We start from the raw sequence: 21,898 nt of genomic DNA on the forward strand, positions 1-21,898 counted from the left end.
TTTATATCCAGAGAGCCTTTTAATTGGTTTTTGTTGCATAATATAACATCACCTTCTCTGCCCTCTCCTCCCTCTTTCTCCCCAGCACATAATCTTCTGTGCTGGGACATTTTAAAAGATGATTGTATGGAGTAAGTGCTCAGAGAATGGAAATGAAACAAGCAGGGTTTAAAACCCTGAAATAGCAGCACAGTATATAACCACGTCTATGTACATACCTGTGTACACATGTTTTATGTGAATAATGCAAACAGGGACACCTCTGTGTCTGCACATGTGCACACTCTTCCTCAGTTGCTACTATTCCATAGGGAATTCTATATTAAACTCATATGCTGGAAACTGCCCTCGTGGCAGGGCTGGTGCCATGGGACTCTGCAGTGCAAACCTGTTTTCATGTTGATGAGCTGGTGATGTGTCAGAAAGGCTCTGCTTTTAACTCTGTAGAAATTCATTAGCGAGGTGAAAGAAACTCAGTAGGGTGGAAAAAAGAATAAATCTGCATATTTAGTCATTGTATGTAAATTGGGGCTGCGGTGGAGATTTGGTCAGTGTGTTCATTGGCAATCTCGGCCTTTTACAGAAGCTTTTTGGATTCTCATTCCAATGGATTTATCCTCACCAGATGCTCGGTGGCACTGACACTAAGTTAAGATACATTGTCTTAAACTGTACGAAACATACTGAGCTCTGGGTTGAAGCTTTTAAGAAACATTCCTGCCGAGTTTGCCCCTCTCCGGGTGATATCTGAACCATCTGGGCTTCCTGCTGGTTAACTAAAGGCAGGAAATCCAGCCAGACTCCTGGAAGAGGCCCTGAGACAGTGTGCACCGCCACCCTTTCTTCATAGGAATGTTTAACAACCTTGTCTTTGCTCTGATCTGTATAATGGGATCTTTTTTTTTTAAGAAGTGGCATGGGGCAGGGGTGGGCCCTTGGTGCTGGAGCGAGCGCCGTGTGACACTGACGCATAGGAATTAAAGCACTTTCTGAAATCCTTAAGTCCAGCGCCTTTTTAAAAACATTTGCATGCTGCTTGAATCTTCTCAAACACACATACCTCTGCCAGAGCACCCGGGGCTGCGCCGGTGCCTTATACAGATCAGAGCAGGCCTGTGTTCAGCCAGTTTTAGGTGTTTAACTCTGCCCTCGCTGAACAGGCAGCGCTGGAGTTCCAGTGAGACGCCTCTGGACCTGTCCTCTCTCCTGTCTGTGCTGGTTAACGTGCACCAGGCTTTAAACAGTGTGATTCCTGGGGGGGTCTGTTCGTGCTGTGTTCGCTCCACGGAGCCTTTTCCACAAATGGGAAAAGAGAAGCTGCAAAAGCCATAATTAGCTGGGGAGATGGAACTGAAATGAGAACACCGGTCCTGCCTGCTGCAGTGTGCAGGAGGGGGTTGACTCTCCGGGGTCCAGGCACTTACTGCCTTCTCCAGCTCCCTTTCTTTTTGAAGAGGTGCCCCAGAATCCCCTCCGTGGGCACAGCTGTCCATGAGAACTCTCAGCTCCTTGGAGATACACCCACCTCCGCCTTCTCTTAGGTGATCTATAGAAAAAAAAAAGAACCTGTCCATAGTTCTGTCCATAGTTTTACAGCTTATATTTATTTGTATCATCTCTTTTGTCTAGGAATGTAAAGTGATCCTAAAATATGACATGTAATAAAGTCAATAAGATTTATTGCATCTATCAAAACGTGTGGTTTTCATTGTTAATTTGGGGCAGGGCTCAGCAACTCCATGTTTTACAAAGCCTTGTGTTGTTTTTCCCTTTAAAAAAAAAGTCTCTGGGTAAACTAAGTAGTTAAATGTGAGCAGAACTGCAGTGAATTTTGTAATGTGTGTGTGTGTGTATATATACATATATATATATGTAAATATGAGTAGAAAATGCTAGAAGGTCCAGAAGGGTCTGGAGCCCAAGTCTGATGAGGACCAGCTGAGGGAGCTGGGGGTGTTTTGCCTGTAGAAAAGGAGGTTAAGGGGTGGCCTTATCACTCTACAACTCCCTGACAGGAGGGTGTATCCACGTGGGAGTCGGGCTCTGCTCCCAGGTGACCAGCGACAGGAGGAGAACAGTCTTAAACTGTGCCAGGGGAGGTTTAGGTTGGACATCAGGAAGAATTTCTTCACAGGAAGGGTGCTCAGGCATAGGAATGGGCTGCCCAGGGCGGTAGTGGAGTCACCGTCCCTGACGGTGTGCGAGGACAGAGTGGACGTGGCACTCGGTGCCATGGTCTGTGGTTGATGTGGTGGCGTTCGGTCACAGCTTGGACCCGATGACCTCGGGTCCTTCCCAACCTAAATCATTCTGATCCTGTGATAACCCCGATGCCAGAACGCGAACAGTGGAGGCTCTCACCCGGGGGGCTATCGCAGGTCTCCTGCCCGGTCCCCCTCCCTAGCCCCGGTCCACCGGCCGCCCCCGGCCCGGGCGTGCGCCCCTCCACCGGGCATGCCGGCGGCAGCGGCTCTCCGCCATGCGCGCGGGCCCGCCCGCCGGGATCTTGTCAGTCCGCGGCCGCCTCACTCCAGGCGGGCCCGCCGCGGTGGACCTACAACTCCGGCGGCCTTGCGGTCTGGTTTTTCCTTAAATATCCCGGCACGCCTCCCCGCCCTCCGTTCCCGCGTGTTCCCGCGCGGCGACGTCCGCCGGGCCCGCCCGCCCCGCCCGCTCCGGCCCTTTGAAACCCCGTTTTTATGCCGGGCCGAAAGCCCGCCGGCCGCGCGGCGCCCTCCCGTACGCCCGGAGCCGCCCCGCCCTCGCGCCCCGCCCGCCGCCCGCCCGCGCGCGCCCCGCCATGCCACGCCCCGCCGGCCCGGCCGCGGCGCCGCCCGCCCGCCGCGCGCCTGCGGCCCACGGTCCCCGCGCCCCGCGCGCCCGCCCGCCGGCGGGAGGAGAGGAAGGAGGAGAATGAAGGAGATGAAGCGACAGGAGGAAGAAAAGGAGCGCAGTGGGGCCGAGGCTGCCCGCCGTGAGGCCCGGGGGTTGGGGCGCTCGAGGCGAAGGGGCGCGTGGGGCTTCGGCGGCTGGGCCCCGGGGCCTCATTCCCGCGCGCCAGCCCCCTCCCGATAGTAAGGGGCGGCGGGCCGCATCGGGGCCGGTGGGGCGAGCCGGGCCGGGGGCGCTCAAGGGGGGGTTTGCGGCAAGGTTTTGCTCGCGTGCCCGACCGGACCGGGGCCCGGGGATTCTCCCTTCCCGTTGTTTCTCCCGGCCCGAGGGATAGGGGATGCGCCCCGGCGCGGTGCGAAGCGGCGGCCCCGGCCGCCGGCGGGCTTCCGGGAACGAGCTGCCCCGCTCTCGCCGGGGGGTCCCTGCGTGCTGCCACCTGCTCCCGCCGGTTCCCGCTTCCCGGGATGGGCTCGGGAGGTGTCGTCCCGCAGCGGGTCGGTGTGTGCTGGGCAGGGTTGTGGGGACGGGTTGGTCCATTCTCCTCCTTTCGGATGGTTTAAGGCTCCGTGGAGCGAACCTGAGCCTCTGGAGAGAGCCCGGCCTGGAGCTCGGGCACAGCTGCTGTCAAAAGTTTCTGGTTTAATTAGCGGGGGTGCGGGTTCCCTCCCTGTGCTGGGCTGCCCCGGAGAAGCAGCTGTACGGAACATCCCTGAATCAGCCCGTATTTGGTCACTTTTGGGGGTTGGGAGACATGGCCACGAGTATGTCTTAGTCCTTTTGTCTTAGGGAATCTCCTTGTTGAAGTCTTCCAAGTTCCAAGCCCTGCCCTGCTCCAGTGGTGTCTGTGGGAATGCTGCTGTTGTTGGACTTCCCTCTGTGAAGTGTTTGACTCAGATCTGTCTTGGACCCCAGTTGTGAACTAGGAAATGTAACAAGAAAAATAACTTCAGTTCAACAATCAGGTGCTGGTCAGATGTTTGATTTAAGGGCTGCATGTGGAGGTGTTTAGGCTGATTGCTTGGCAGTTGGGTGGTCAGAGCTGGCTGGAGAGAGCTGGTTTTCTCCTGGTGACACAGTGACACAGATCTTTGCGGGTGCAGGAGTGCCAGTCCACGGAGTAATGGATGATCCAACTGCCTGTAGTTGGGGTGAACAGATCCATGGTTTCCTCCCCATAGCCCTGTCAGTGGTGTTCAGTACATATATTCCTCCTGTGTAGCCCACGGACTTCTGTGGAAACAGATCTACAGGGCTTGAGGGTGGTTGTTTTCTTTGTTTTCTTCTGTTGCCGTGTGTGTGTTTTGGTTTTGCCAGCCCAGGTTATGGCTTGGAGCATATAAACATTCAGAGGAACAATGTGGGTGAGTCCAGGGAGACTCATGTCTGGTACTGAGGATGTTAAGTCTTTGTGCTCCCGAGTAAGATTTCTTTGGCTATTGGAGTGTTTTCTTACTGCTTGCCAGGAAGAAACCTAATCAGACAAGCATCTGTCTTCCAGCAACTTGCATCATCTTTTGTGTGTAAATTATAATATTTTAGACCCACGTGGCTTTGCTTGAAAAACCAAAGAAGGGCTTAGGGCAGCCTCTGTGGAACTTCACTGCAGGAGCCTGGTGGTCTGGGTTCTCCATTGTGCATTTCTCCCTGGGATCCAGGTTCTGTGAGCCAGGTGTGTCACTGCAGGTGGCAGGGATGCTTTCCTGGTAGGTGACCCCAGGGGCAGAGGCTGTGCCATGTGACCTCAAACAAAGTCAGCTCATCCAAACATCCTGAGCCCTGACAGATGAAAAAAAATCAGTATTTATAGGCTGCCCAAAGCAGCACGAGACACTGACTTTAAAGCAGTCACCTAATATATCTCCTCAGCCTCACATGATGGGGAAAGGAACTCTTCACACAGTTCCCTTCACCTGTCTTTTGGCCAGAACCTCAGGCACAGTGGGTGCATGAGGTGTCTAAGCCTCAACAGCATCTTAGAGCCGTTGATGAACCAGAAATAGAACTATCTCATACTAGATTATCCACTTAGAGGGACCTACAGTTGCGTAGCTGCACTTCCAGCTTGCAGGACTGATTGTAAATCCACTAAAAATAGACCTTTATTTCACACTAGTCTTACACATGCTCCCTGTCAAAATGCTTTTAATTTCCCTCTCTGACGTGCACTGGTATATTTTGTATTCCTCTCAACGTTTCTGAGAATCACAGGCAAAAGTGCTTTTCAGGGTTGCTACTCCTACAGAGCCAAAGCTCTGCACTTTCCTTAAAATAAGCCTTTAAAGATTCATCTGGATGCCCAGAGCCATGGCACTATCCCACAAATGCTGTCAGAACTGGATGTCCAGTAAATTAATTGGGGAAGTGATGTAAACTTCCATAATTGGGGGCACAGGAATCCTTGGCTATAAACAGTGGAGGGGGGGAAATTCTGTTTTGGGGGTAAGGAATAGCTAACAACTAACTCTGAAGTTGTAACTCTGGGTGGGAAGGTTGACGTGGCAGTGGAAGTGTCAGGCTGGAGAAGGATGGAGGGCCAGCTCTGGAGGCCTGGGTTTGGTGCCTAAAGCTTGCAGGATCTTCTCTCTCCCAGTTCTTCCATTAAGGGCTCTGTACACTTAACACAGCTCTTGATTGGAAATTGTTCCCCTGAGTGCAGATTCTTTTATCCGTATGTAAATGCTCCTTCGTGCTCAGTTCTAGGCCGCATATTTCGCTTGCTGTGTCTGTCACTAGAGAGAGGTTTGAATAATTCCCTGATTTTTTTTGGAACAGGCATGTTGCATTTGGCGGATCTCGCTGGGCTCGGGAGCGATGCATTTCCCCGTGTCAGCTGTCTGCTGCCTTTGAGTGATGGGGTGACAGCTCAGGAGGGAAGCATGGAGACCTTGTGACCTGTGGAAGGAGGAAAAAGTGTGATGGAGCTGTATGGAATTAAATTAGTTTACTGTCTCTGAATATGGCTTATCACTCGCTTTGATCTTTGCTTTAAACTCTTTGTGTTTGCATTGGGTTTCAAATCAGGTTAGTTCTCAAATTCCCTTCCCCATCCAGGTTTTTCCCTCATTCTCAGATGCTTGTGAGTTTCAGGCATCTGCAAAATACCTGTTGGGTGGATATGATTTAAGAAATTCATTTTATAGAATCACAGAATGGTTTGGATTGGAAGGGACCTTAAAGATCATCTCCGTTCCAACCCCTTGCAAGGCGCAGGACCACTTCCACTCCAGGTTGCTCCAAACCATGCCCAGCCTGGCCTTATCACAACATATTGTTGAGGTGCAGAACTGGAGTGTCATGGGTTGGGTTCTTCTTTACTGGTGGAGAGTGGGGACGGTTTGGAGGTGAAAATGGAGCCCTGCACAGCTTTGGGGTGTTTTTGCACGTGTCCTGTTGCCGTGGCTGCCACAGTGACTCACTTCGAGATGTCGCTGATGGAAATGGGGCGTTTGGGTCTCTCCAGTCGGTTCCTACATGAGTCAGACTGAGAGACAGCACCATGTTGCTGACTCCTACAGCATGGGGACAGGCAACACCGCGGCATCGGGGGAATTTAGACCAGAGTTATGATAAAAAAGTTCCCGAGTGAATTGCTGCTTTTCGGGCCTGTTCCAAGCCATGTCCTGTGGCTTTTCCAGACCATGTCCTGTGCCTGTCTCACCCTGTCTTTCCTCACTCAGCCCCAGGTCTGTGAGCTCAGTGCCTTTGCATTCCGAGAGCAGCACTGTCTGCTGCCGGCGAAGGCAGGAGCCGGCGTGTGGCCGGCAGCTGTAGGGTAATCTGCTCCCAGAGAAGCAGCGTGGTTTACATCTACTGCAGCTTATTTTTGCTCATTGTTTCCTGTTTATGTGGGTAATCTTCTTATCCACAGAAATGTCCGGTCCTCTCTTTGAATCCTTGACATGCTTCTAGACATTTCAGAGCACTTAAGTTCCACAGGCTTTAAAAGAAAATCGAGTAATAACCTCTTTAGTTCTTTGGCAATTCTATTCTTCATATAATATACGGAAGGATGATTTATTATTTATTTTGTTGCCTTTTAATATCTGATTTTCCTCATTTTGTATCAAAGGCAAGCACTCAGTCTTTTTAGTGTCTCCAGCCCTATTTTTTTTCCAAATCCTTTACTGTTATTTTGTTCTTTTCTGAATTCTGTCCTTCTCTGACATGAATTCTGACTCTTAGCTCTGGTTCCCTTCTTGGGATGGAGCAAAGATGAAATGAATGCAGTAATCCGAGGAAAGTACACTATTGGACTGTATGACTGTGCTAAAAGTAATACTTCTAGTGGCAGAAAAATACTGGATGCTTTGTGGAGAGGTAGGACAACACTCTACATCATTAAAGGTCAGTGACCTGATGTTCAGTTTTGAAGGTTTATGTGGCAGCAGCTTGGTCTAATGTATACTGAAGTCTACTGGACGTCTATAGTCTATAGTAAAGCTTCCCCTGGGGTCAAGGCCAAATTCTGCTGCTTTTTCTCCTCCATGTTTGTATTTCAGTTCATTAGGGACCAGATGAAGGTAAAGCCTTTTGTGATGCTCACTGGGATCTTGAGGTAGCCTGAAATTTTACTGTGTGTCTTTGCAGATGAATCAAGTTTGAAGAGGCACATTATTGGGTCTGGGCCACAGCTGATGGACTAGTGCTGGGAATGCAGAAGCCAATTCTGTAATGACACATGGTCTTTCTGTCTTTTCAGGTGCTGGAAAATTACTCTGATGCTCCCATGACCCCAAAACAGATTCTGCAGGTCATAGAGGCTGAAGGACTAAAGGAAATGAGGTTAGTATTGATGATCTTGTCTAAACCAGCATGGAGCATGGGGGAGGCAGCGTATGAAGGCTTGTGTTGCTTTGTGCAGTTCTGCCTCATCCCCAGCCCACTTGGCTTCCCTTTTTCCAGCCTGGTAATTTCAGATGACGGTACAGACATTTATATACAGGTTGTGGGGTTTTTTCTTTGACGATAACTGGAAGCTGTTTGTGGATTTTTTTTTTTACAACACAGAGAGTCCCTTCACCCATCTATTGTGAAATAAATGCCTCTTGCAGATCAGACCCCTGCATTGTGCTGTACTTACCACTCACTCGTGTGGTTGTCTCATGAGTAGCTCCCAGCAGTTTCTGCTATTGTGACTCGAGTTTGAGAATGGTTTAAGTTTTGTCTCCTATGATGCTTCATTTCCAGAGCAGACATTATGTTTTAGGAGACTCAAGTCAGTCTTCTTTATTTTATGTCACTACACTGGCTGCTGCTCAGATTCTCGAGCACTGAGAGAGTGCAGCTCACACGGTTGTGGCTCTTGACATTGATGCCCATCTCAAGGTGGTTTTCATATGGAAAAGAACCTGATATAGAGCCTTGGAAAGGGCAGAAGTGGGAGATTGCTTTCCTTGGTTAAGTTCCTGTGAGCTTCCATCTGTTTCCATGACAGTAGTAGAAATACAGAGTGTCTTGCAGCTCAAAGAAAGTGGGTAACTGTGATAGTCCAAATGCCTCAGTTAGTGCTGCCTGGCAAAAAAAAAAAAAGGAAGTTTGACTACCAGAGACAGAAAAAGCTGCTGCCCAGGGAGAGACTTCTGGGGAATCCAGATGCATGGGCTGTTTCTAGTCTTGCTTCCCCCTCCCCTTGTTTCTGTGGACTGTTTTCCACCCTGATGTTTGCATTTCCCGAACCTGTACTTTACCCACCTACAGAAGGTAAATTAGTTTCTCCTAAATGTTAGCTTGTTTCTGCTCCTAATTTGTGTGAAATCAGGAAACAGCTGGGGTGGTTTAAACAGTGAAAATCAGTGACATGTACAGAAGTGTTGGGTGTGGGACCTGCCCTTGTTTGGAGAGGTGCAGGACCTGTGTGTGCAACTGCATCAAATTTGGAGGTGTTGGAATGCCCACCTGCCAAGGGCTAACCAGAAGGGTGGAGAGGGACTTTTCACAGGGGCACATAGTGATAGGATAAAGGGGAGTGGCCTTAAGGTGAAGGAGGGTAGATTTAGATTGGATATGAGGAAGGAATTCTTTATTGTGAGGGTGGTGAGGCCCTGGCACAGGTTGCCCAGAGAAGCTGTGGATGGCCCAAACCCTGGAAGTGTTCAAGGCCAGGTTGGAAGCGGGGGCTTGAGCAACGTGGGCTAGTGGAAGGTGTCCCTGCCCATGGCAGGGGGGTGGAATGAGATGGTCTTTAAGGTCCCTTCCCCACCCAAACCATCTTCGGATTCTATGACTCTTGTTGAGGACATCATCACTGGTTTAGATATGGGTAGTGGTTTCACAGCCATGAGTAGAATTCAGAGAGATTTTAATAAGGACTTTAATACAGTTTTGCTTCAGTCAGTCCTCTACAACTCTCACATCAGTCCTGTTACCTAAGCAGGCAGTTGCAGATCTCTGTGCACAGGCTGTCCTCTGCCAAAGGTAATGGCAGGGCTCTTCACACACAGAAATTATCCTGTGCTTTCCCAGTTTTTACAAGTGGCCTGTCACAGTGTATAAGTAAAGACCAGACTTCAGAGCATGTGTCAGGTTAAATCCCACAAAGCTAACTAATTCCTTTAAAGGTCGGTGGTTTCCCTTGGGATATCTGCTTTTCTTTCCCCGGTCATTAATTCTCTGCTGTAAGAAAAGATTGTTTTCTTCAGAGCATGATTGTTCACAGAATAAAGGCAGTGAGCCTGCCTGGTTGATCGTGCAGCCGGCTTGCTGGTGCTTGTATAGAAGCCTTTCCTGAAACTCCATTTCCTGAAGGAAATAGCTCAGTGCCTCGAGATGTTTTTCCCTCTGAATCAGTCCTGAGGTGGGGCTCCCCAGTTCAGGGGTCACGCTGCTCTGCCAGGAGGGCCACGTTCCATATGGGACACTGATGTTCCCATGAGGCTGGTGCTCGAGCCAGGACACTGGGCCCAGCACCATCCTGAGTTTAGCTACTTTAACAGAGTTTTAACTGCTTGTTTTTCTCTTGTTTCGGGGAGATCTACTTACTTTGCTGTTTTAATAGAGCTCTGTGGCTGGTGAGTGTGCTTGGAGCATCCGGTAAACACAGAGGGGAAAACACTGTCTAACAGGACACCAGGCTGGAAATTTTATTCACGTTATCTAAAAGTGATACAGGGTAACTTTGCCTGTTGCCAAGGCCTATGAAGGAATGTCCGAAACCCAAACACATTCAGGGTGCAAACAGAGCGTTCTAAGTTTTCGATTTGAGGATGATTTTCTTAGAAGTATTTTATCTCAATCCAGTTTTCGGTTTCACTTTTACTAAAAATGCAGTCAGTGCTGCTGTAATGTCTCTTCCAGATAACTTTCTGCCTGTACATGTGGGACTGAGCGGAAAACACAATATTACGTGGCACAGCAGCTCCGTTGGTGTGAGTGTAGGATGGGGCTTTAACCAGGGGGCTACATAGAACCTGTGAGTGAGTGAGTGCATCAGAGCCTTCATCTCGAGCTCTGCTTGTGCAGTTTGGTCTGTGACATGTCAGGGAGACATTCCAGTAACACATGTGTGTGCAATTTGTTTACGTCTTTCTACCGATGAATAAATCTGGGGTTTTTGTAAAGTCAATCCAACACTGAAGGTTTCAAGCAGAGGAGGGGAGGAAACAGGTAATAAAAGTTAGAAATGTCTACAACCAGATGAGGGCAGCTTAAAATTGGTGTCACATTTCCTGTTTGCTGCCTACGGCTCGGTGTGATGTGCTGAGTCTGATGTACAGGTCAGAATGAAAGCACTGACACTGCTCTGACTGAAGTGTCCGTCCCATAAAGTTTATGACATCACCTCTGTTCCCCTCTGTCAGCTAAATGGTGCCCTTTTAACCAGATCACTCAGGCTGTTTTCTTGATAAACCCACCTCTTAAACTGTTCCCTCTCTTCCTTCCTGTGTTCCAGTGGCACGTCTCCCCTGGCCTGCCTCAACGCCATGCTCCACTCCAATTCCCGGGGAGGGGACGGGCTCTTTTACAAACTGCCTGGACGCATCAGCCTTTTCACACTCAAGGTAAATGCTGAGCTCTGCTCCCAGCTGTGAGTTCTGCTCCTTGTGCAGGGCTGAGTGTTACCTGCCACTGAGCATCAGGGGCAGTGTGCTGCAGGTGGGACTGTCATGTGAGAGAGGGTCTGGAATTCATTATTTCCTTGGAACTTGTACCTTTCAGTTATATTCAGCCATCTATGATAAATAACTTTAAAAAAAAACCCTATTTTTTTCTTGAATTGCACAAGCAAGATAAATCCTCTTATTGCAGTACCTGGTGTCCACTCAGGCAGCTGCTTATTGGAACAGTCCCATGCATTCCCTTGCTGCCAGCCATGCGGGAAAACAGCCAGCCAAGGAATTAAATTGGTCCAAGAGCTTGTAGCAACAAGTAAAATCTTGATAGGAAAATGCATATTTATTCTTTTGTTTGGTTGTTTTGTGTTCCACCACATTCAGTGTTATTTAGCATGAGTGTTTTCCTCAAATCTTGCAGTCTCTCTGGAATGTGTTTTTTTAATTTTTCATTTATTGTCCCAGTAATCTTAAATATTGAAAATGTTTCTGGTCCTGGGCTTTTCTTTTGCATTGTTTTGTACTGTTGGATTCCCTGATGAGTATCAGCTTGATAGACAACAGGTATCTCAGCTGTTTCATTTCCATCTCTTTTCTGTTGTTAGAAAATCTTGTTGAGTCACCTTATTTTGCTGAAAATAGGTGGCATTGAAATGCCTTTGCTTGTACAAGTAGAAGAAAAATCTCCTAAGCTTAGTGTCTTAGTATTTGGCTCCTCTAATACTACCTGTTCTTTTTTAGCAAGAAAACTTACAAAAACTTTTGACAAATTATTAATCTTTTTTATTGAATTAATTATTATTAACCTGATATTTTGGGGGTGTGAGTTACTCATCTAGGAGGGCGCTATGACCTGCTTGTAGTTTAGGTGACTTCTGTTCTGTTGTGAGCCCAAATGTACTTTAAAATAATCTTTCTGCATCAAGGATTAAGGTTAAAGGCTCCCACTGGTGTAAGTCTGGGAGGGAGGGAGGGCTGTATCCACCTGAGTTGTGTTTCCCCTCTAGAAGGATGCCTTGCAGTGGTCCCGGAACCTGTCAGTGCCAGAAGGGGAGGAGCTGGAGGACACAGCAGACGCAGAAAGCTGTGGGTCCAACGAAGCCAGCACTGTGAGTGGTGACAATGATGGTAAGTGTCTGGTGGCATTAACCCTAAACTCTAGGGCCTACTCCTGTGTCTGACTGAGAGCCCATCTTTTTCAGTGTCTCTAGATGAAACCTCCTCTAACGCCTCCTGTTCCACAGAATCTCAGAGCAAGGGACCTGCTACCAGGGAGAGCTACAGAACCGCTTCCCAGGTAGGAAAATGTGGGACTAATGGGAAGAGTGAAGCCTCTCAAGGGGAGCTCTCGTTGCTGGTGGGGTGGTGTGACAGGGACTAGTTGTGCACAGGTGCCTCAGAATTGAGGGACTGTTTCCTTGGATGAGGAGTTGGCAGGATGGGGAGGGGTCATGTACAGGAAGGCGAAGTTGAATTCTCTGCTAGTCCTGAGTATAGTGACATCTGAAGATTTGCCTAGGAGCCAGCCAGTTAGTTCTTTAACCAAAGAACATGCTGTTTAGAAGATCATTTTACTCTTCCCTAATGCCTTCAATTCCTTTGTTTTGTTTTTGGTTTCTATCTGGCCTGCAGACAAGCAAACAGAAGAAAAAGACGGGTGTGATGCTGCCTCGGGTGGTGTTAACCCCACTGAAAGTAAACGGGGCACACATGGAGTCTGCCTCGGGTGAGCATGGCTTTGGGAGGGGGTTCCTAATGGCCTCACAGATCTCTCTCAACCTCCCAGTCATCCGTGTTTGCCTGAGGATTTCTGTAACGCCTGCTGAGAATGAGTGTGACTGCAGAGGGTTGTGTGTATGTTTAACTCCATCAAAATAGTTGGGCAGTACCCCATAATAGCAGATCTGTTAGTAACAGATAATTCCTGCATGTTCAACCACTCTCCCTTTGGCTGTTCTTTGTGTGTTTTTATGAGGTTGGTTTGCTTTTAGGGTTCACAGGAAGGCACGCTGACGGAGAGAGCAGCAGCACATCCAGCAGCAGCAGCAGCTCCTTGGCCTTGTGCAAAACCAGCCTGCGCAGTAGGACAGAGATAAACAGGGATCCTCCACAGCTGCTGAGGGGCATCCGAAAGCCCACGGCTGGTATGTGCCTCTGGTTACAGGTAGAAGAATAATCGGTGATGTTGAGTCTGAGAAAGGAGCGCCAGGATCTCTTCTCTCAGGAGGCATTTGATGATCTGAGGTCGCAAGCCAGGCTTTCCACCCTGAACATTAGTGAGACAGTTGCTTAAAAGTTTGCCTGGTCTGAAGAGAAGCATCGAGAATTGTACCTGAATATGGCAGAACTGTGACCTCATATTAAAATTCCAGATGTGTCTATTAATTACTGTGCTGGAGTCATTCTTCACACTTGCATGCTGCAGTCTTTCTCTTCTCTCTTGCTCCTTTCACTGTAGTAGTTTAAATTAATTTCCTGCCCATCAGGCTGAAATACTTATATACAACAATGTTAATTTTATTTGCCTGTCCTTTAACTCCAGGGCAAATGAAACGGAACAGGGGTGAGGATATTGACTTTGAAACCCCTGGCTCCATCCTCGTCAACACAAACCTGCGGGCGCTGATCAACTCCAGGACCTTTAACGCGCTCCCGTCGCACTTCCAGCAGCAGCTGCTTTACCTCCTGCCCGAAGTGGACAGACAGGTATGAGCACTCGGGTGTTTTCCCTTCACTGGTTGCCCCTTGAGTGTGGAACAGCTGGAGCAGACGTGTCCTGTGTGTCCTGGTAGGTCGGGGCTGACGGGCTGATGCGCCTCAGCGGCAGCGCTCTGAACAACGAGTTCTTCACCCACGCCGCGCAGAGCTGGAGAGAGCGGCTCGCTGACGGTGAGTGGCTCTGCTTTCCTGGGGAGTAGGTGCTCGTTTCACAGGATTTTTGTTTCTCTTTTGCAGTTAACAAACAGAAATTTAGTCCAGCTTTGCTACCTATCCAACTATATCACCCCCAACTTTTCTTCTTTCTTTTCTTTTTTTCCCCTCCCTCCTTTAAAATCAAAGATGTGATTTCTTTTGGTGCCATGGGACTTTTCAGAGCTAAGTGGTGAAGGTATAAAGTAGTGCCAGACTTACCTTTCCTTAAATGGTGGCTTGTGTCTGGTTAAACATGATTTTTTCCACACTTACTTGAGACTGTGTGACCACCATCCTTATGGAGCTGCAGGCAGCACATGGATCCAGAGTAGGGTGGGGAGCAGGGTGGTACCAACCTGTCCTTCATATATGCAGCTGCTATACTGTTCAAACACTAGAGGCTGCATTTGCAGAATCAGTTTTGTTTGGAACTGAATTTCAGTCTCTTGCTTCCATGTAGGTGAATTCACCCACGAGATGCAAGTTCGAATCCGGCAGGAGATGGAAAAGGAAAAGAGAGTGGAGCAATGGAAAGAGAAGTTCTTTGAGGACTACTATGGACAAAAGTGAGAAATTTTACCTTGTCTATCCTGTTTTATCCATGTTTATGCAGGTGGCAGAGTGTGTTTCTGTTTGATGATACCTGAGCAGATGCAGCATAAACTCCTCAAAATATACGGGTTGTCAGGTGAATCGTTCCAGCTGTTGCTCTGGGAAAATCCTTAGTGGAATTGGCTGGGTCATAGACTTTTGTAACCTATATATTTTGTGTCCAAGACAAGTTAATATTAGTTGTTTTTCTTTGCAAATATTTACATTTTCCTATTTTTCTCATCCCCTGTGATAGCAATGTGGTGAATGTGCGGGTTCTCCCCTTGCAGGGTGAGTTAACGAGGGTTTGATGAGTCTCTGCCTGTGGTGGTGCTATTCAGTAACACTGAAATCAGGGTGGCCTTCGGGTCTGAGCTGGTTTTTGTGTTTGCCCCACAGGTTGGGCCTGAGCCAGGAAGAATCCCAGGAGCAGAATTCGGTGCAGGAAGATGCTGAGAACAGGACAGAGCTGTCTGTTAAAGGAGAAGCGAGGCTGCCCCGCGGGCCGACCACGCGGCAGAGGGACGGGCGCTTCCGGAAACGCTCCCGGGCCGACCTGCGGTGCCGGGCCAGGAGGAGCCTGTACAGACTGCGGGAACCCGAGCACACAGAAGCTCCCAAAGAGCCTGCTCCCATGGGGCCAGATTCCTCCCTCCATAAAGAGCCAAAGCCTGAGACAGACCTGAAGAAAGATGATCTGACCGGCCCCTCAGCTGCAGGACTGAAGGCGGAGAGTTCTGAGCTGCACCTCTCTCCAGAGACTTCCAAATCGCACAGCAAATCGGAAGATCCGTCGCTGGCAGCTGGGAACAGAATTCCCAGTTTGCCCCAGGAGAACTCTGCTCAGGAGTCCAAGGAGCAGAAGAGGAAAAGCTTTGAGGAGGCTGCCTCCGCGTCCTTCCCCGAAAAGAAGCCCCGGCTTGAAGATCGTCAGTCCTTTCGTAACACAATTGAAAGTGTTCACCCAGAAAAGCCACAGCCTACTAAAGAGGAGCCCAAAGTCCCACCCATCCGGGTAAGAAAGAGCTTTAGAGCTTCTGGGTGTCTCGGGTCTGCCATGCTCAGCAGCATCAAAACGTTACTAAAACGTCAAGTGTTGCCACCTTACAGGAAGGAGTTGAAGGGTTTCATTGGTAGAGCTGGTGAAATGCCTCTGATTGCCACAGTCTGCTGTCAAATTTAGACAGGCAAAGAATGTAAAGTCATCCCAAGGTCTTTGCACAAGAGCACAGGGTAACCTTGACTTGCTCCCTTGGTTGGCATTTCTGTGGATACAGAAAGCACTTTGCCTGAGATGAGCTGATTTGTAGCAAAAGACCTTCAAATCGTGTACTTTATCCTGTGTAGTTCCTCAGTTCCTTTTTTTTTTTTGACAGAATCTCAGTATTCCTTCTGACTTTTTCTGTTTTGACTAGAGATATCCATTTTGGTAGCTCCAGGGTGGTCATCCTTGTGTAGGGCAGAACAGTTTGATATGTCTGAAGACGTGAATGTAAATAACTTTCTTTGTACTTGCTTGTGGGCTCCAGTAAAACAATATTAGTGTGGACTGAGCTTTACAGAGCACAGAGCAGAGGTTGCAGAAACGTGCTGCTTCTCTGTATAAAGTAGTTCCCAAGTTGAAATTTGAATTTTTTTTATTGAATTCTCGTGAGAGGAGTTGCGATGAGAAGAACTGTGATGAGCAGGTGCCAGTAAAAGGCATTTCACTGGAGGTGGCCGGCATTGGAACTAACCGCTCTTCCCTTTCTTTCAGATTCAACTTTCACGTATTAAACCACCCTGGGTGGTTAAAGGTCAGCCCACTTACCAGATCTGCCCCCGGATCATCCCCAGCACGGAGCCCTCCGGCCGGGGCCGCCCCGGGGCCCGGACCCTCGCAGACATTAAGGCCCGTGCTCTGCAAGCCCGAGCCCAGCGCGAAGCCGCCACCGCCGCCATCGGAGGAGGGGGTGGCCCAGGCGGGGGGAGAAGCACCGATGAAGGAGGAGGTGGAGGAGAACCCGGCAGGCGTTCCCAGCACAGGAGATCCAAGAGAGCTCATGGAAAGCGTGCGTCAGATCTACAACGAGCACAACTACAGTCGCCTGTTCCTCTGAGCAGAGGGAAGGCTGACTCTGGGGGGGCTGCTCAGGAGGCCAACGTGAATTCCTGCCTCTCTTCCAGACAAGACTGCTCTTCCTCAAAGAGCGAGGGGAGTGGCCTTCCAGGCTGTGCTGCAGGTGCTGGCTCAGGGGACGCTCAGCCCGGTGATGGGTCACCCAGGAGGCCATTCTGTGATGCTGTGACTGAGTCATCCTTGGACAATGTGACTCCTGAGAGGCCGGAGGAGAGCCCTGAGCAGCTCCTTTGTGACCCAAGGACCGAACCCCCACCTTGTGCTACGTCTCCAGAGAGCACAAAGCTGGGATGTGCAGTTCCCGTGGTGGCCGGTCTGTGTTCTGGGGGGCAGGGAGCAGGGGTCAGTCCCACGGGAGACAGGGCTGTGGTGGAACTTGGAGATGTTGGTGCTCCCACCATACAGCTGGATTATCCTTCTGATGTAAAGGAAAATTCTTCCAGTTATCCTTTTCTGCCAGAGTTGTCATTGGGTGGTACAGAACGCCATGATCCAGAGACAGTGTCTAGATTTAGATTTAACAGCTCTGAAACTTTTATGGAAAAATGTGGTGCTGATAGTAATACCTCCAGAACGGGGACTGCTGGAGTGAAGAAAGTGATCCCTGTGGCGTGTGACGCTGCCCAGCTGCAGGCAGGGAAAGGCAGTGATGACAAACGGTGTAATGAGGAACAAAATGCAGAGGCTCTGGTGCAGCCCTCTGTGCACGGTGGCTTTATTTCTCAGAACAGGAGAGATACCTCTGAAAAGCTCCTACAACCAAGGGAGAGGTGCCTCAGAACAGAACCAGGAAACGCACACCAGCCCCTGGGAGAGACGCAGGAGCTGAAGGCGAGTGGAGATGAGGAAATACAGAGTACACACAGTGAAACAACAGACACTGCTTCCGACTGGGAAGGGGACGTGGCTGATGAGAATGTGGAGGTGGAGATGTGCTTCAGAGGTGTCAGCTGTAGGGAGGTGGCTGGGAAAGGCTCTTCCTTACACAGCAACAGTGAGAGGTGCAATGGGATTAGGTCAAAATTGTCTGTGGAGGCAGATAGTCCAGCCTGTGCTGGGGACTCCCCTGCACCCCCATCCCAGAGGTGGGCACCCCCCGTGCCGTTGCCCCAGAAGGCCGAGTGTCCGGCCAGCTCTGCTCGGCCCCTGTCCTCCATCGAGACCAACAACCCCCTGGTGATGCAGCTGCTGAAGGGGAAGCTTCCACTGGAAGAAGTTCTCCCAGTGTCTCACATCGACATCAAGCTGGAAGTTGCACAGCCAGTGCTGGAGAAGCAGTCGGAAAGCCTCTCCCTGCACTTGGACAGAGGCAGCAGTCGCTACTTCGGCAAAGAATCTTCTCCAGAGGTAGGAATAAAGACAAGTGCCCGAAGCAGGAGCGATGACATCCACTCAGTGAGATCTTCCACAGATCCCCAGGAAAAGACATGTGGATCGGCGGCAGCATTGCCTAGAGCAGAGGATCAGGCTGTTCCAGAAAAACATTCCAAGGTTGGCTCTACTTTAAGCTGCCAAGACCAACTGGCAAATGTGGCAAGTGCCTCTCCGAAGCCTGAAGATGTGGGCCCTCGGGAAAGACAGTTTTCTTCCTGTAGCTTTGAGGAACAGAAGGAGTTGTCCAAGATCCACCGGGTGCCACAGCACAACCCCTTAACGAGTGTCATGGCAGGTAAAAGCCCGGAGAAGGTGAACACCTCTACGGAGCCTCTGTTTTTATCTCCAGCTGTAACTGCTCTTGGACCAAACCAGACAGGAGGTGCATCAGTCAATAAAAGTTACAGTGGAGTTCAAGGCAAAAAGCTCTTTGGTTCTGGTTTTCCTTCCAACCCCAGCATGAGGCTGCATCATTCCAGGGCTTTGGATCACGGTTCAACCATGGGAACCTTGTCGCCCAGCAAACAGATTCCCTTGGACAAGGGCTGTGCACTGGGAGAAGGAATCCCAGCTGCCAGGGAGGAATGGACTTCAAAGCAGCACAGCAGCACGCCGGGAGGGATCAGAAATGAGAACGTGCTGGTGTGTGGCAGCCCAGCCAAGAGCAATGCAGAGAACAGGGGGGATGCAGCCCAGCACCCCACGGAGCTGGCTGGGCACACACAGAGCGAGCCACTGGTCGTGGACTGGCCTTTCTTTAAGTTTTCAAGGGATCCAGGGAAAGGACAGAGTCACCCTTTGGAGCCTTCGTCCATCCCCTCTCAGCTCAACATCAAGCAAGCATTTTATGGGAAGCTTTCAAAGCTGCAGCTCAATTCCACCAGCTTTAATTATTCATCCAACACTCCGGCTTTCCCCCGAGGCCTTGCTGGGAGCGTGGTGCAGCTCACCCACAAAGCGAACTTTGCTGCGGGCCGGGGCACGGCCCTGGCTGTGCAGATGTTTGCTGACAGCAGCAGCGTCGAGGAGATCTCCTTCCAGTGCTCGTGCAGCCTGAAGGCCATGATCATGTGCAAAGGCTGCGGCGCCTTCTGCCACGACGACTGTATAGGACCCTCTAAGCTCTGTGTATTGTGCCTTGTGGTGAGATAATAAATTATGGCCATGGGACAGGTTGTATATTCAGTGTGTGTATTTTGATAATGACTGATCCTAACGCCTGTACACAAAAGTACACAAAGTACTCTCTCTTCATAGTAGAAACGCTGTTACACTTTGTTTTGGTGAGGAAAACGTTGACCTGCCTTCCTGTGGAGATCGACAATGCAGAGCCTGTTCCTGTTCACCGTGACACCCTGGTCTGGGTGGGCTGTGCCCCATGGGAGTGATCCTGCTGCTTCCTGCTGTCATGGAATTGCCACCTGTGCTCTGGTACCGTGCTGAGGCTGATGCCGGGGGGAGAGGCCGTTCGCTGTGGCAATCCATGGACCCTCTGTGGAGGAAATCCTTACATCCAAAGGAACTGGAAGAGGGTGTTTGCTATTTCAGGGCTGTGTGAGGTGAGGCCCTACAGTCTTCCACTCTCCCCTTCTGCCATCTCCATTTCTGGTTTGTGTGGGAAGTGCTGCTGTGCAGTGAGCGTAAGCAGAGAGCTGCCCTGCAGTGATGGTCCTGTGTGGTCTTTGGATGCTGCAGCAGACCATGGTGCCCAGGAACATGCTCTGCAGGTGGCTGTGGAGCCATGTACAGCCCACCGTGTGCCAGATGGAGCTGATGTGGAGGATGCAAGAAGAAGAGGAAAAAAAGTTCGGGGCAAGTGCCAAGCAAATGCCTTCTGCTGGCCTGCAGGAAGCTGTGTGGCTGGGGAACTGCCTGGCTGAACTCGTGGCCCAGCAGCTGTGCCTGCCTCCTTTGGCCAACTTCCACAAACTGCTGTGGAATGCTGGAGGTTCCCTGGAGCTCGGGGATGTGGGCAGTGAGCTCTGCACTGCAGCCCTGTGGTGAGGACCTGAACCCCACAGCAGCTGAGCTCCTGCAGGCATCGAGCTGTGCATCTATGTGACCATCACCTAACATTTAAAGCAGTGTTCTTTCCTCTTTTTTTTTTTTAACTTTCTTTTTTTATATTTTCATTCTTGGATGTATAAAGTGAATTATTTGGCTCCTGTAAGTATCCTCTCTGCATCTGTTTGATCATATATTTATATGTTGTACACAGTACTGGCCAACTCTGTAAATGGATGTAATGTACATAGAGCATAAAGGGGTCTTTTTTTTTTTTTTCCCCCTTGGATTTTCAGGCTCTACAGCAGTATTGCATTAAAGTGGTGTTAGTTATTGTCAGAGCCACTGTATTCTGTCTTGCCTGACGTGAGGCTCACCACAGAGGTGTCTGGGTTCCGACAGCCTCCCTGTGCCTGGGTGGACTGTGCTGTGCGGGCTCAAGGATGACCAGGTGGGATTTGCCAACCCAAGCGAGTTCACCAGTTCCTCCTCTAAGCTCTTGGTGGTTGTTGCTGCACCTGAGCTCCCAGGGAAAGGCTGTACCTGTGCTGCAGGAAGGTGAACATCCTTGTGCATCCACAGAGGGAGAGCAAAACTGCAACCCTCTTCCTCTTCGGAGCAATTCCTAATCAAGAGTGAATTGCTTCAGTGAGGGGGAGAAGCCGCTGGTTTATTTAAGTGGGCAGTGGCAAGAGTTTTAGGGGGGTTATTTTCATTTTGTTTCTTCCTGTCCCTTTTCCAGCTCCATCCTACCTCCCTTCACCATGCACTTTTTTTCAGACGTGCAAGTTCCTCTTTCAGACACAAGCCTGAGGGGTGCAACAAGTTCAGTCCCCGAGATGGTTTATCCTTAATGCATCCAACAGCCTCATCCCATGGGAATGAGAGCCCAGCGCCCGCGGCACCCCGGCCCGGGCAGGGCTGTGGTGTCAGGGAGGGCGAGCGGAGGTGTGGAACCTGCTTACCAAAGATGGGGGGCTGGCTCTGCCTCCTGGGGGGCCACTGCAGTGTTCAGCTTGGACTGGTCTGGGGGCAGAGCCCTCGGGGGGGGCCTGCTCGTGTCTGTCCCTTGTGCTATTGGAAAAATAAACACTGTAAAATCTGCTTGTGTGGTTTCGGTCCTTTTTTTTTCTGAAATCCTCCTCTGTGGTAAGGCAATGTGGTTTTTCCTCTCCTCTTTTTTAACTGGGGGTGTTCCAGAGCTCTGCTCGGGTCACTAATGGGGGGCTGTGTTGCTGCTTGGCTTCATTAAATCCAGTTTTATGCACTTACAGAACACTGAAGATGGTGCAGTTGCTGCAGAGATGCTGTGAGGCTCTCGGGGAACAGACACCCTGAAGGCTCTGGAAGCCACAGTGTGGCTGTGGGACACTGTGGGGCCCCCCATGGTCACAGCCATCCCTGCCCTCCTGGGGTGATGCCTGTGGGCAGCAGCACCGAGACTGGTCCCAGGGTCATGGCAGGTCCTGCTGTTTCTGCCCTCATTGTTGAATAAATGAATCTAAAAATGTTTTTCAAGAGCATAAACACGTGATGCCAATTACAGTTTATTGAAACTACCTGAAAAATTACTTTATGGCTGTGTCCTTTCTCTTTTCTAGGCAGTAAGGAAATATCAAATTATTACATGTCTGGGTTCTCAGGGCATGGACATTCTGTGTAGTGAGCAGGGATGTCCTGACTGGGGCTGTGGGAATGCTGAGATCTGTGTGGTGATACAGTCCTGGACTTCCTCACATTTCATAGTGCTTCCAGCACACAAGAGCAAGGGCTGGGACAGTGGGTGATCCCACACCAGCTTTTGGGGAGAAAAAAGGCTTTTTTTGTTTTTTGGTAGTTCACTGGATGGTCTGACTCTGGCAGGTTGTCTTGCACACAGCATGGTTAAAGATCCCAGATAATCTAAATAAGCTGAAAATGAGGAATGCAAAAAATGAGTAGAGTTATTACTTAGCCA

General features: G+C 49.9%; 1 protein-coding gene across 1 annotated transcript; it reads left to right on the top strand.

The window, feature by feature from the left end:
* The first annotated feature begins 2,454 nt into the window (after positions 1 to 2,454).
* Positions 2,455 to 21,045, top strand: ASXL1 (ASXL transcriptional regulator 1). The gene is made up of 14 exons (XM_029960410.1): positions 2,455 to 2,974; positions 3,221 to 3,386; positions 5,755 to 5,815; positions 7,592 to 7,674; positions 10,781 to 10,889; positions 11,948 to 12,068; positions 12,143 to 12,237; positions 12,573 to 12,666; positions 12,932 to 13,084; positions 13,483 to 13,646; positions 13,733 to 13,829; positions 14,314 to 14,419; positions 14,844 to 15,459; positions 16,201 to 21,045. The coding sequence occupies exons 1-14, from the start codon at positions 2,455 to 2,457 to the stop codon at positions 19,087 to 19,089; spliced, it is 5,274 nt and encodes a 1,757-aa protein (XP_029816270.1). The 3' UTR covers positions 19,090 to 21,045.
* The last annotated feature ends 853 nt before the right edge of the window (positions 21,046 to 21,898 follow it).

This window comes from Manacus vitellinus, unplaced genomic scaffold, assembly GCF_001715985.3.
Source record: "Manacus vitellinus isolate BGI_N305 unplaced genomic scaffold, ASM171598v3 scaffold_26_pilon, whole genome shotgun sequence".
NCBI classification, from domain to species: Eukaryota; Metazoa; Chordata; class Aves; order Passeriformes; family Pipridae; genus Manacus; species Manacus vitellinus.

Coding starts and splice junctions, on each gene's coding strand:
- ASXL1 (XM_029960410.1), top strand. CDS start 2,455: ATGCCGGCGGCAGCGGCTCTCCGCCATGCGCGCGGGCCCGCCCGCCGG. Junction 3,387..5,754: donor GAGGTGTCGTCCCGCAGCGG/GTCGGTGTGTGC, acceptor ATGGGGTGACAG/CTCAGGAGGGAAGCATGGAG. Junction 5,816..7,591: donor GGAAAAAGTGTGATGGAGCT/GTATGGAATTAA, acceptor CTGTCTTTTCAG/GTGCTGGAAAATTACTCTGA.